Here is a 15,538-nt window from a genome sequence, read left to right as displayed (position 1 = left end):
CATTTCTGAGAAAGGGAGAAAGTCAGAGTGGGGTAAATGGGAAATTAATAATCCATATTACCACTGAGCATTCGATCAAAGAAGATGACCTTCCCCAATAGAGGAGGACTCTTCTTTGGTCAAGGATATACGAGTAGCTGCGTTCCCCTGCTAGAACCTCCAAACAAGCTCTCAAAGTCCATATTACTGTTGAATAGGAGCTTTTATTGCTGTTCTCTGAATTTTATCATTTAAAAAAATATTTCTTACAGTTAAAAAGTAATACTAGAAATGCAAAGATCAAAATTAAAAGTTTGGCTCTGAAGAGAAGAAGAAAGATAGGGAAGCAGTAAGGAGACAGGCTATATAGAAGGATCACTGGTTTGTTGTATTTTTTCAATCTATAATAGTATATTTAAATGATATTAACATGCTGGCAATAAATGGAAAAATTAAAATAAGAATATATGAACATATTCAGGTCCTCCCAAATGAAGAAAGCACAAAGGGTTCTTGTCAAGACAACCACCTGGTGACAAACATGCTCAAGTCCTGTTAACACTCCTTACCTGGTGAAACACAGCATGAACTGGACAATTGTTAAACTACCAAGCAGTACATCATAGCAGAAAGAAAAATGGATGTTAAGCAACTGCTATTAGAAAAGATCTTTCGCAGTCCTTTCCCTTCCTGCCATTCCACAGCAAAAACAACCTTTGGCATTGAACAAAAGAATAACTTTGAGCATAATAGATAAAAGAAAATTAAGTTACTATGCTATTAATTTTCTTCAGAAATAGCTATTATTAAATACTCACCAGCTTTGGAGTTTTCAGGATGCTTGTCAGGGTGACATTCGAGAGCCCTGACCTTAAATTCTGCCAGGATTTGTTCAACCTAAAACAAAAATCAATGGTAAAAATAAGCAGAACAATTTACATGGCATGAAGGAAGCCGTGGGCATCAGTCCTCAAACAGCCAACTATTTGTTTGTACTTATTTACTTACAGTACTGGGGATTGAACCCAGAGCCTTGTGCATGCTAGGCAAGCAACTAAGCAACTATGATCCATCCCTTTTTAAAACTTTACTTCAAGACAGGGTTTTGCAACTCCTTGAGCTTGCAATCCTCCTGCCCCAGCCTCCCAAGTAGCTGGTGTTTTAAATGTGCACTGCCAAGCCCACTCTGCCTGGCTCAACTTTTTATTTTGATCCTTAAATTTCTAATTTGACTTTTTTTAAGTATAAGAAATAATTTCTGGGGGTGGGGATGTGGCTCAAGTGGTAGCGCGCTTGCCTGGCATGCGTGCGGCCCGGGTTCGATCCTCAGCACCACATACAAACAAAGATGTTGTGTCCGCAGAAAACTAAGAAATAAATATTTAAAAATTCTCTCTCTCTCTCTCTCTCTCTCTCTCTCTCTCTCTCTCTCTCTCACACACACACACACACACACACACACACTCTTTCTTTAAAAAAAAAGAAAGAATTTCTTCAATAACAAAATTCAGAGAACATCAATAAAATCTCCCATTAAAATAGAAATACGTATTATTATATATTGTGGTAGCAGAAATTTAACTTAATTCTGTTTTTAAATGATGGCCCAAAACACTTATGAACTCAATATATTTAAATGTCCAAAGTAGTTAAGTTTCTTTGAAGAATATATAATAGCCACCATTTTTTTTTTCCTGCCATGCTGGGTATCAAACTCAGGGCCTTGTACTTGCTAGGCAAACTTTTTATCACTGAATTACATCCCCAATCCACCCCTTTTCTTTTTTACAAAGAATTTCACAATTTGCAATGTCATGGGGTTCAATCCCCAGCAGCCCACCTCCAAGAAAAAGAGAATTTCACAACTGAAAGAAAAAGGACATAATCTAAAACTGATAATTTTCTTGCCAATTAGCAGATTGGTTAATGATTGGGAAAATAAAAATTCTAGCCCAAGCTAAAATGAGGGCCCTCCATGATTTGATTCTATTTTACTTTCCTGTCTAATCTCTATTGTGAATTATTAAGACTTGCATTTATTAATCATAATTGCAATAACAGCAGCAGGAGACAACAGCAGTTATGCAGCTCTGCAATCTTATTGCTTTGTTTTAAATCCCAGTTCTAACGAGAGATTTTAGGCAAGTTACACAACTTCCATGTATCTAGGTCTCCTTCTCTTTACATCAGATTGATAATATAAAAGTATATGACTTTTGTATACTTTTGAGTAATAACATAAAACCTGATCATTAAGAACTCAATCAAATACCATTATTAAATATCAGTGATTAAGTAATTTGTCCAAAGTCATTCGTCTAATTTCTTTTACAACTGAGTTATTAGCCAGGCACAGTGGCATATGCCTGTAATCCCAGCAGGTAAGGAGGCTGAGGCAGAAGGATCAGGAGTTCAAAGCCACCCTTAGCAACTTAGCAAGGCTCTAAACAACTCAGTAAAATCTGTCTTAAATAAAAAAAAAATACACAAAAAAGGGGGGGGGGGGCTAAGTGATTGAGTGCCCCTGAGTTCAATCCCTAGTATAAAAAAAAAGAAAAGAAAGAAAGAGGAAAAAAACTGAGTTATTTTGTTAACAAAGCAGTTGGACTTTAAATCCTATCATTTAAATCATCATTTTATATGCCTGAAATCTTCAGGCTTAGGAAACTATGATTTGGTTCAATATTTATTAGCCACTATTAATCAAATTAACCTCTTAAGAAATAAATTCTCGAGCAACTCAGCTCAAAATTGTCATAAGATTCAAAGGAGAAACACATTCTTTCTTATCAGCTCTATGTCATCCTTAATCAATTTTTATAAAATATACCTTTACTTTTACAGTCAAAGTCACACTCTGTTAGATAGACATATGTAGAAAGCCCTGAGTAATCCTGTTCTTTTCCTTGTTAAGCTTCTACTGAGAACCCCTTGGAATAGCAGAAAAGGATTAGACTTCCTGTTAAGAACTTTAATTAATTGTGAGTTTCTTCTTTTTACGTGCTCCCTGTAACCATCAGAAACCATAACCTGTTTATATAAAAAATAAAATTGAGAATTAGGTTTATTTTTAAATTTTAAAATATTAAATATTCTGGGTAGGGGTGTAGTTCAGTGGTAGATTACAAACTTAACATGTGCAAGCCTCTGGGTTCAATCAGCACAAGGAAGGAAAGTAGGCAGGCAGGCAGGGAGGGAGGGGAAGGATTGAGGAAGGAATGGGAAGGGAAAGGAAGGGAAGAAAAAAAAGGATTCTAAAGAGCATAGTAGTAAGCGTGTTTAAATTACTAAGTAATTTATAAATAAAAATTCTCTCTGAAAAAAAAAATTCTCTCTGAAAAAATTTCTGTCAATACAGAATAGAAAGTAAAAGTTCTTATACCCCTCTTCCCCCAAGACTATAGATTATATTCTTCAAAATATACATTTTACACATATTTATGTACATATCTTGGAGGGGTTTTTTTTAGATATTTTTTGTAGTTGTAGATAGACAGAATGCCTTTACTTTGTTAATTTTTATGTGGTGCTGAGGATCGAACCCAGGGCCTCATGCATGCTAGGCAAGCACTCTGCCAGTGAGCTATAGCCCCAGCCCTCTTGGAGTTTTTAAATAACATAAATAGATAAAATGATACCCATCAAAAGTAGAAAGTTTGGTTTTTGTGGCTGTTGCTTTATTTTTTTAATTCATAACCCATTAGAAAACATTCTAGTATGAATCAGTAGAAACAAATGGTAAATTCTCAGCAGTGCTAACATGTGTAATTATTTTTTTTTTCTTTATCCTTTCTGGACTTTGCCAACTTTTATTTTTAATTAAGTACAGCCCATGGGTCTAGGATTATAGCTCAGTGGTAGAGCGCTTGCCTAGTATGTGTGAGGCACTGAATTCCATTCTCAGCACCATATATAAATAAATAAAAGTCCATCAACAACTAATAAAATATTTTTTAAAAACAGCCTATATCTTTAATTACTTCATTATTTTAACCACAGACCTTCTGTAGGGCTAGCTCTGGGTAAACTGATATAGTAGGATAGTTTGTTTTGGACACCCTTTATTTATCTCCTGGCCTCCACACCCCATGTGCCCAGTGCCAAATGCAGGCCACAGACAGCTGATGCACTCTATGTCAAGGTCCACTGATTCCTGCTTTCCTGATCCAATATCCAATGATCTGGAAAATTGCCTATTCTGTTGGCCAGTAAACATAGGAAAAAATGCTCAACTTCACTCATAATCAAATAAATCAAAGCCGCTAAAGGGAGATAATGACCACTGTTACTGAAGGTACAAATAAATGAATACTCATGCTGTCCTGGTGAGGACATAAGTAGGTGCAAACTTTCTGGAAAGCAATTGGGATAATACTACACACACACACACACACACACACACACACACGTGGAAAGCCTTTAGTTTATTCCTACTCTTTGATCCAACAATTCTAACTCTAGGAATTCATCTAAAGATATTATCAGAGGTGGTAAAAGAAGGTTCAAGAAATAAAATATAATTTTAAACAACCTATATGTCTGATAATAGGATCTTTGTTAAAAATTAATTGTAACCTAACTATAGGCTCTGGAATACTTTGCAGACATAAAAATATCAACTTGGGAGCCAGACATAGTGACACATGCCTTAATCCCAGCAACTCGGGAGGGTAAGTTCAAGGTCAATCTCAAACAATTTAGAAAGACCCTGTCTCAAATTTAAAAATAAACAAATAAATAACTGGGAATGTAGCTCAATGGTAAAGCACCCTCAATTCAATTCCCACCACTGCAAAAAAAAAAAAAAAAAAATATATATATATATATATATATATATATATATATATATATATATATATTAGTAGAGTTTTAACAACTTGAAAAAAATTATATGATTTTATAAGAAAATGGAAGCTACAGGCTGAGGTTGTAGTTCAGTGGTCGAGCTCTTAACTAGCACATGTGAGGCACTGGGTTCAATCCTCACCACCACATAAAAATAAATAAATAAAATAAATGTTTCCAAAAAATTGAAGCTACAGGCATTATGTGCAATATAAATCCAGAAAAGTTATATTTAATAGGAATTATGAGATATATGTATATAAAACAATTATACTAAGATTTATTGAAATTTACTATGTGCCAAGCATTGTTCTAAACACTTTACATATAGTGTTTCATTTAATTCTCACAACTATCTGAAGTGAATACTATTATTATTCCCATTTTTCAGATGGAAACAGACATAGTGTTATGGTGTCGATGTGGTGTCCCCCAAAAGCTCATTTGTGAGACAATGCAAGAAGGTTTGAAAGAGAAATGATTGGGTTACATCCTTAACCTAATGAGTGAATTAACCCCTGATGAGATTAACTGAGTGGTAACTGGAGGAAGGTGGGGTGTGGCTGGAGTAGTTAATTTGGGGCAGGGCCATGGGGTATATATTTGTATCTGGCAAGTGGAGACCTCTCTCTCTGCTCTCTGATCATCATGTGAGCTGGTTCCCTCTGCCACCCGCTCCTGCCACGATGTCCTGCCTCACCTGAGCCCTGAGGAATGTAGCCAGCTGCCCTATGGACTAAAACCTCTGAAACTGTGAGCTCTCAAATACACTATTTCTCCCCTAAAATTGGTCAGATCCTTTAGTCACAGAAGTGAAAAAACTGACTAAAATACATAGATAAAATAATTTTCCCAAGGTCACAAAGCTAGTAAGTAGCAGATCCAGAAATCTAAACACATATAAAAATACTCATATAAATACAAATATGCATGTGTTTCCATATATACATAGATATAACAATGCACAGTGCTTCAGCTGTCTGTGGACTGCATTTGGCACTAGGCACATAGGGTGTGGAGGCCAGGAGATAAATAAAGGGTGTCCAAAACAAACTATCCTACTCTATCAGTTTACCCAGAGTTAACATGCATAAGTCATACTCCAAAATGTTAAAACATTTAGGTTAACATTTTCTTCGTGATTTTTTGTACTCCACATTTCCTTAGTGAGCATATATCAATTTTAGAACTTAAATTTCTAAACTTAGAAGCTTATTTCCACATCCTGTTATCAAAATGTTTTGGTTTATACAAGGAAATACTCTAGTATGCAATGGAGACTAATTTGATTCCCACTTGATGAATCCAAGTTTCCCTAGTGCCTTTTGTCTCTATGTGCACCTGAATTATGGCCTTCTAGGACCATTTTGGCCTAGCTCTTCTCTGAAATCTTTATTTAATTCTTGTTGTGCTTATGGATGGTATCACACAGCTCAGTCCTTAATTGTTCACAATTTTTTTCCTGTGCGTTAGCTTTACTTCCTCAACTAGATCGACAACTTCTTTACACTCTGGCACCATATCTCATCTTTTTGTTTTATTTTGTTCTAAGTTATTTCGCACCTACCACCACCCCTTTGCTATCACTTCTAGTACTAGCCCAATAAAAAGTGTTCAATTGGTAAGAAAGAATGAAAGAACTTTGGATTATGCAGAGGAGAGTGAGGGGAAGGGTGGGGCAGCGGGAATGGGAAGGATGGTAGAATGAGACAGACATTATTACCCTATAAACATGTACATGTATGATTACACTACTGGTGTGACTCAGCACCAAGTACAGCCAGAAGAATGAGACATTATGCTCCATTTGTATACAATGTGTCAATATGCATTCTACTGTCATGTATAATTAATTAGAACAAAATAAATAAATAAATAAGTGTTCAATGATTACCTGATTATAGACTGACAGATGTTCTTTAAGTAACATCATTATAGTAGAAAAGCTTTCTTAAAAGTGTGGTTTATTCACTAAAAGGATGAACTGATTCTAGTGATGGAAATCCATTTGCTACAGAATGTGCTATAGAATGGAGGACTCATTTTAATAAGTGAGTTAATTAATATTATTTCAATTCACTCATTTTGAAACTGAATTTTACTCACAAAACTCCAGATATTTGGGCTGGGGATGTGGCTCAAGCTGTAGCGCGCTCGCCTGGCATGCGTGTGGCCCGGGTTCAATTCTCAGCACCACATACAAACAAAGATGTTGTATCCGCCGAAAACCGAAAAATAAATATTAAAAAAAAACCTCTCTCTTTCTCTCTCTCCCTCTCTCTCAAAAAAAAAAAAAACCTCCAGATATTAGCAATATCCCTGAAACAAATGAAAGACCATCCTATTCATTCCAATCGAATGAAAATTAATTAAAACATGAACCATAGCAACAATTTGAACCACAAAATAAATAATGTTAGTCATTTGGGTTATTGCCCTTAAAATATAACAACAACCCATTAAATAATTGAATAAATGGAGAAGAAAAAAATTGACCTTACATGGAAATAGGAAGGAATAGTAGAATGAATCAGACATAAATTTCCCATGTTCATATATGAATACATGACCAGAGTAACTCCACATCATGTACAAACAGAAGAATGAGAAGTTATACTCCACGTATGTATAATATGTCAAGATACACTCTATTGTCATGCATATCTAAAAATAATAAATAAAAAAATAATTTGGCCTTACAGAAGAATTCCAACTAATAAATGTAAATTAAATGAGGGAAATAGAAAGTCACCATTAGGCAAATGACATAGTCATTAATATCATGATCAAAATCCACCAGAAGATATAAACTCAGAGGGTGAAAGTTTGAGGGGAAAGAGTATAGTCTCAAATCATCTAACCCCAAGATAACTGATAATTACAAAAGGAAAAATAATAACTCTACCATAGAAACCTAGCAGAAGAGACCTGACACCATATTAACCAAATGATCACAGTCAATAAACAGCAAAAGTGCAACATCACTGCCATGGTATGGCTTCCAAAAAAATGCATAATCTCAATCTAATCCTCAAAAGATATCAGATAAAACCAAATTGAAGTATATTCCACAAAATAACTGATGAGTACTCTTCAAAATGTCCAGATTATAAAAGATAAAGTAAGAAAAATTTCAAATTGGAGGAAGCTAAGGAACAGGACAACTTAGTGTTGTAAGGGATCTTGGCTTAGATCCTGGACCAGAAAAAGGACATTAATAGGAAAATTTATGAAATTAGGTAAGACATAATTTAGATCAAGGATTGACTGACAGTAGCTCTTAAGCTAAATCTGCCTGCTAGGTTTTTGTTTTGTTTTGTTTGTTTTTGTTTTCTTTGTACCAGGGATTGAATCTGGTGGTACTTAACCAGTGAGCCACATCCCCAGCCCTATTTTTGTATTTTATGTAGAGACAGGGTCTCACTGAGTTGCTTATTGCCTCACTAAGTTGCTGAGACTGGCTTTGAACTCTCGATCCTCCTGCCTCGGCCTCCCCAGCCCCTGGGATTACAGGTGTATGCCACCATGCCCAGTTAGAGATACATATCTAAATGCAGATTCCCAGGCTCTCACCCAGACCTAATAAGAAATCTGAAAAAAAAAAAAAATAAGACATTTTTAAAATAACGCAGCCCCTAGAATAAGATAAATTTACAAAGCTCCAAGTTCACAGTATCCCTATGAGTTCAAAACAATGGCCACAACCACAACTACAACAACCTACTACTCTGTATCAGGCACTGTTCCAAGTACTTTGTATAAATCATATCTCAATCTCCACAACTCTATAAAGTGGGTACTATTCATGCCCATTTTCAAATTAGGAAACTGAGGCATAGAAAAGTAAGTTTCTCCAGGTCACACAGTTATAAGTGGGAGAGGTCAAAATTCAAACCCAGGAAGTATGAACTCAATAAGAAAAGCAAATAGATGTTTCAATTTATCAGGTTTGTACTCAATTTTCAAGTCCATGAAATCTTGGAGTCATTAAGCCTTTTTAGTATTACTGCCCAAATAGTGACCAAACATATAAGAACAAGTAAGAACTAAATAAGATCCTATCAGGAAAGATACTTTGTACCTAGGGTGGTACAAAGTATGTATGTATCAATACTTCAGAGGGCTTTGTACCATGTATCTTTCCTGTCAAATCCCACATACGGAGAAAAGGCTGGCTGATCTGAGATCAGACTTCAGAATATTATTTTAACATTGGAAAGATGTTGTTTTCAACACAACAGCATGGAAATTCTCCCTGATTTATATATAATCATACATAAGGTAAAGTAGGAAATTAGTCTCATTGCTTATTATCAAGATTATATTTTTAATTTGTAAAGGATGATTTTTAAAAGTATCCAAGGGAGGGCTGGGGTTGTGGCTCAGTAGCAGAGTGCTTGCCTCACACATGTGAGGCATTGGGTTAAAAGTTTCACAATTACTGTTCTAGAACCATTGGAAAATAGGCAAACTTACTTTGGATATAATTAATTTTCAACACAAGTTTTAAATAGTAAGAACTATAAATCAAATCAAAACATTATTTGGACCATTATGGTGGCACACACTTGTAATCCCAGTGGCTCCAGAGGCTGAGACAGGAGGATAGTGAGTTCAAAGCCAGCCTCAGCAATTTAGTTCAGGTGCTAAGCAACTCAGTGAGACCCTGTCTCTAAATAAAATACAAAATAGGGCTGGAGATGTGGCTCAGTGGTCAAATGCCCCTGAGTTCAATCCCCAATGCAAAAAAAAAAAAAAAAAAACATTATGTGGTGGGGGGACTGGGGATATAGCTCAGTTGGTAGAATGCTTGTCTTGTATGCACAAAGCCCTGGGTTGAATCCTCAGCACAACACAACAAACCAAAAAGAAAAAAAAAATATGTGGGTATATCAATTTAATTATTAAAAGTAAAATCAAAATATCAATTTTCTTTGAAATCATTTTAGTTATGAAGTTTCTGGTTAATTTTAGAGCATTAAATCAAGTAATATTTTAAGTGAAGGAAATTCATGCAATACAAATCAAGTTAAGGAAATGTCACATTAAATTAAAAATGGCATAAAACTTTTTAATGGGAAGGGAGAAGCTACCAGAAAGCTGAGAAAGGAGGATTAAAAGTTCAAAGCTATCCTGGGCAACTTAGCAAACCCTGTCTCAAAATAAAAAATAAAAATGGCTGGGCAATTTGGTGGTAAAGTGACTCTAGGTTCAATTCCAGGACTCACCCACCCACCCACCCCCCAAAAAAGTGGAGTATAGAAGAAATTATGCATACAAAAAGAAGTAAGGAAATTGTAACAGGTCATGTCATTAAAAGTAAATGAGCCAGGTATGGTGGTGCACCCCTGAAATCCTAGCTACTCAAGAGGCTAAGGCAGGATGCAAGTTTGAGGCCAGCCTGGGCAATTTAACAAGGCCTATTTCAAAATAAAATTAAAAAAAAAAAAAAAACAGGGCTAGAATGTAGCTAAGTGACAGGGTGTTTGCATAAGACATGATACAAAAAAAAAAAAAAAAAAGTTACCTAGAAATGCTATACCACTGACAGATCAGTAAAATACATCCAGAAAAAGAGATAATGCTTTTATTTTCCTTTTAATACATGCCGTGGTACACAGAAAGAAGTATGACTTTAACTGGAAATCATGAAATAAAACTGTTATAAATTCTATAAATAAATCATGGAATCATTTCTTGTAAATCTAAAACTAATACTCCTCAGAAAAGACAATAGCCTAGCTACCAAAGATTGACTGGCCATATCAAGAGATTCATTGTGAGACTATAATGACTTTGACTTTATAATCTGTCACATATTTTTAAAAATCCAAATTATAAAACTTCTCAAGTTAAATTATGTTACTTTAATTTTTAAAAATTCCTTCAAAATTTATTTTCTAACAGTATGATCCAAACTGGATGAAAAACATGATAAAATTAGTAATAAACTTTATAAATTGCAATAAGCAAATTGCCACCAACATAAACAAGAATAGCATATTACTCAAGAAAAATATGTAACTAAAAGAGCATTATAATTTGTTTTCGTCCTGTGTTTTCTAATTTCACATTACCTAAGATAACTTCCTCACTGTGGCAAGAAAAGAGATTTTAGTTCTTTATGTCTAATATTGCACTTTATTCTCAAAACTCTTGCTTTTATGAAACAAGAATAAATATCAAAATATTTGCTTTTATATTTAAATTTAAAATATTTTGCTTTAATAAAGAAGTGCTGGAACACTCCTTAACATGCTTTAACAATCATGGAGTTTTTGATGCATGTTTCATGCATACATGTTTTGTTTCAGAAACCACACTTTCCAAAAGTAATTGTTTCACACAATTTGAGACAATGATTCCTGATTTATAATTTAAATGAGCATAAAAATACATGCTTTTTAAAAATAACTGATTAACCAGAAAATTACATTTCATTTCAATTATAACATGAAATACTACAATAAAGGTATAGCTAAGTGTATACTCTAAAACATCAGCAATTACATCAAATTTTAATATGTATTTTTAGCACATTGTAAAATAGAATGTATGACCATTAGCCAGAGAATATACAAACAGAATTTGATCAGAGGTTTCCATATAATTGCCATGAAATACTATACAAGACCCAACATACAGTTAAATCCTTAACATTCTTTAAGTTAAAGTGCTTTAAGGTGATACATGATTAGGATTTCAGACAATGTGGCTAAAAGTTCAAAGTTAACATCTTAAATAAAAACTTGAAATACTGTGAGAAACAGCAGCATTATTCAGTCTTACCGAAGAGAGTTCATCACATCCCAGTAACGTGTAGTAATCTTCACTATCATCCAATTTGTAATTCAGTATTGCATCCATTTAGATCAGTAAATCAGCTTCTCTCAGAAACAAGAGACACGATGAGCTTCAAATTAATAAGAAAACCCTCTTTAAATCTGAATGACGAAGGCACGTTCCAAACAGCAAAAGCTAGCTTTAAGACTGATCACAGTCAATACACCAGATGTCAGTCTAGACCTTTGTAAACACTACCTCTCATTGGCCATTTGCTGAGGAAAAAAGAATAGACCACAGGCTTGGCGCTGCAGTGCTGCCTGGGATCTGTAGTTTCTGAAGTGGTGAGATCAACTATTCATCTTTTGTCTTAGTAAAGCCTTTTTCGAATTCCACAAATTGGTCATCTTGTCTTTTTCTACATATTTTTATCTTTTCTTCTTCTTTTTTTAAGAAACAGAAGAAAATTTGAAACAATGTAGCAAAATTTTAGAATTTATTAGCTGTGAAATGAGTATTTTGAATATTTAGAACATTTTGTAATGGGGTTGGGGGGTGGCGGCTAGAGAGTGTATAACACTTACCCAGTATGCTCCATGTCCTGGATTCAATCCCCAGAACAAAAACAAACAAACAAAAAAGGTAATTTTTACAATAGTCTTAGAGTAGAAGAAAATAAAAACTAGGGTAGCAAGCTCTCATTTGTTTAATAATACTCATTCAATAAATATTTATTGAGGACCTATTTTATGCTCACACAAATTCTTGATTTCTGTAGAATTTTTTTTTGGGGGGGGGAAGGGCTGCTGGGGGTGGGACCTGTGAATGCTAGGTAAGGGCTTTTCCACTGAGATACATCCCCAGCCTCTAGAGGTTTCCTTCTGATAGAGAAAGAGAAATGATAAACTAAGCAGAAACAGGGTTATTTAAAATAGTGTTTTGTTCTACACAGGAAATAGGACAGTAAGAAGGAAAATTATATGATAACCTGAGTCAGATTATTGCACCATTTGTCCTGGCTGGCTTTCTCCAGGCTTGGGCGTATAGAGTGGATCTAGCAAACTTGTATTTCAATTCATTTTGTCCATTGGAAAGGCAGCCTCACCCTGGGATTCGGAGGTGAGTAGTCAGGCATAGATCCACTGTACAGGCTTATCCTTACTTAGTTGCTAAGGCTGGCCTTGAATTTACAATCCTCCTGCCTCAGCCTCCCCAGTAGTTAGGATTATAGGTATGTGCCACTGCACCCAGCTTGCCTTAACGCTTCAAATCACCCCATAAGTTATAACTTTAGAATAAAAAATACTGTTTCATCTAGCCCACCTATACAAATCTTATTTAAGGTTTATTTCTGAAGAGAAGCAGGAATAAGAACTGAAAGCGCCATTGTTACTAATCTTTCATTATCTATGCTCTCTTCCCAAAAGTTCCGTTTGAGATTTTAAAACAAACTGCAATTCTTCTTGTTTTGGAAATTTTCCCACATCCCTTGAGGTATCTGGATTTCTATTTGGGTATCACAAAATCTTAATCAGAATCACTGATGGCTGTCCTTTACATGATGTGAAATTGCTGCTTTGAAAAACAACATGGTGGTCTCCCCAAAATTAAACATAGAACTACCACATGCTCCAGACATTTCATTTCTGAGTATATACACACAACTCACGGCATTATTCATAATAGGGTTAGTGATAAAGTATTTCTCTAGTATGAGTGAGGCCCTGGATTTGATCCCTAGCAGTCCCCCACGCCCCTACCCCCCACCCCCTGCACACCACCAAAAAAGATGATGTGAAATACCTCAAAGACAAAACTCTGACCAGAAAGGAAAGAAATAAGTGTTGTTCTTTTTTGTTTTGTTTTGTTTTTTATTTTATTTTATTTTATTTTGTACTGGGGATAAAACAAAGGGTACTCTACCACTGTGCTACATCCCAGTCCTTTTTATGTTGAGAAAGGTTTGGGTGAAGTTGCAGAAACTGGCCTAGAACTTGTGATCCTCCTGCTTCCTCCTCCAAGTTGCTGAGATTACAGGCCTGCCATGAAACAGTCTGTGCCTGGCCAAAGTGTTGTTCTTGAGAATAGTCAGGACAATGCTTTAATGTTGTTCTGAAGAACAGGAACAATAAAAGATATTTATGAAAGGAATTTTGGTAAAGCAGATGTTATTAACTCATGGACTATTTTTCCTAGACCATCATGTTCTCATTCTGAATACTGAAGTTAGTAGATTTACAGACGTGCTCAACAACTGCAGAAGAAATTTGTACATTCTTTCTGAAATGGAAATTGGTATGTCATAAATTAAAGAGTTTTAGGTAGTGCATGTCTATAATCCAAGCAACTCAGGAGGATGAAGCAGGAAGATTGTAAATTTCAGGCCAGTCTGGACAATTTAGTCTCAAAATAAATATAATGGTCTGGGATGTAGTTCAGTGGTTAAGTACCCCTGGGTTCAATTCCCAGTCACAAAAAAAAAAAAAAAAAAAAAAAAAAAAGTTAAAAGAGCTTTACATGACCTTTGTTAAGCAATTCCATACCCAGGAATTTATTCAAAGATTATAATCAAGAAAATGTGCAGATATAGCAATAATGATGGTTATCTTAACCAAGATACAGTTACCACAGTAAAAGTTTTTGAGAAAAAAAAAAATGAAATGTCCAGCAATCATATAAATAACGTCACATATAGTAACATACTATGAAGTCATTTCGCGGTGGGGGGAAGGGTACCACGGATTGAACTCAGGGGCACTCAACCACTGAGCCACATCCCCAGCCCTATTTTGTATTTTATTTAGACACAGGGTCTGAGTAGCTTAGTGCCTTGAAGTTGCTGAGGCTGGCTTGGAACTCGCGATCCTCTTGCCTCAGCCTCCCCAGCCACTGTGCCCAGCACTATGAAATAATTTTAACCATTGTAGAAACAATACAATTTCTAGAAAATGTTCACACTCTGTTTTTAAGAGAGGAAAAAAAATCGCAAAACAGTCTGTACTATGTAAAGTTCACTGAGCACTGAGACTTATTTACCTTATTAAGTATAAATTATACCTTGATTAAAAGTATAAAAAAGAAACAAACTATGTTTATTTTCATTTTTTGTTGATGGGAATTGAACCCTGGGCCTTCCCTGTGCTAAGCACACACTCTTTCATGGATCTACACGCTCAGCCTCTTTTAAATTTAAATTTAAGCCAAATACACTGGTGTACATCTGTAATCCCAGTGAATCAGCAGGCTGAAGCAGGAGGACCACAAGTTGCAGGCCAGTCTTAGCAACTTAGCAAGACCATAACAACTCAGAGACCCTGTTTCTAAATAAAATATAAAAAAATGGCTGGGGATGTGGCTCAGTGATTAAGTGCCCCTGTGTTCAATCCTTAGTAACACAAATAAATAAGTAAACTTTAAAAATACATATAGTATGGTTCCTATATGTATTTTGTGTATACATTGTGTGCATATTTATAAAATATGAGAAATTGTATACTCCAAAATATGACGTGTTATTACTAGAGGTTATAACTCACTCTGGGGTCATCGAAGATTTACAATTTATTCTTTTTATTCATCTACATTTATTTTTTATTAGTTGCTCATGAGAATACAATGATCTTGACATATCATACATTTGAATCAACTGGGGTATAAGAAACAGTAAGAAGCAATCAGTAAAAGCTACAAATTGCCAAAGGTCACATAGCAACTTACTTACTTAGTAGAGATGACCATTCAGAGAGCCTGTTTCAAGGACTTCTTTGGTCTGCTTTGATTTTATAGCGCATTTTGCGTTGGCTGCGTCGTTGTCCAATTAACTTTTACACCCTTTGAGGCTCACAGTACACTGCGCAGTTGACAAAGAAGAATGAAATGGGGGCTGTTGGTTAACTCAGTGGTAGAGGACTTACCTGGCATAAGTTGGATA

The 15,538-nt window shown here is 35.2% G+C and overlaps 1 protein-coding gene across 2 annotated transcripts in view; it reads right to left on the bottom strand.

Annotated features, from left to right (window-relative positions):
* The window catches only part of Dnajc12 (DnaJ heat shock protein family (Hsp40) member C12), a 52,907-nt gene that overhangs the window by 36,845 nt on the left and 524 nt on the right, over positions 1-15,538 (bottom strand). The window contains exons 2-4 of one of the 2 annotated variants that reach the window (XM_027931421.2): positions 15,329-15,457; positions 11,614-11,737; positions 798-876 (exon numbers count right to left, since the gene is read on the bottom strand). In XM_027931421.2, the coding sequence (XP_027787222.1) occupies positions 798-876; positions 11,614-11,691 (157 nt within the window). In that variant the 5' untranslated portion in view covers positions 11,692-11,737; positions 15,329-15,457. Of the gene's footprint in view, positions 1-797; positions 877-11,613; positions 11,815-15,328; positions 15,458-15,538 lie in introns of those variants that run through there. The other variant, XM_071610725.1, reaches the window with a different exon arrangement.

This window comes from Marmota flaviventris, chromosome 4 (assembly GCF_047511675.1).
Source record: "Marmota flaviventris isolate mMarFla1 chromosome 4, mMarFla1.hap1, whole genome shotgun sequence".
Lineage (NCBI taxonomy): Eukaryota > Metazoa > Chordata > Mammalia > Rodentia > Sciuridae > Marmota > Marmota flaviventris.
Note: the sequence above shows the minus strand (reverse complement) of the source record. Positions and strands in the feature narration are given on the sequence as shown.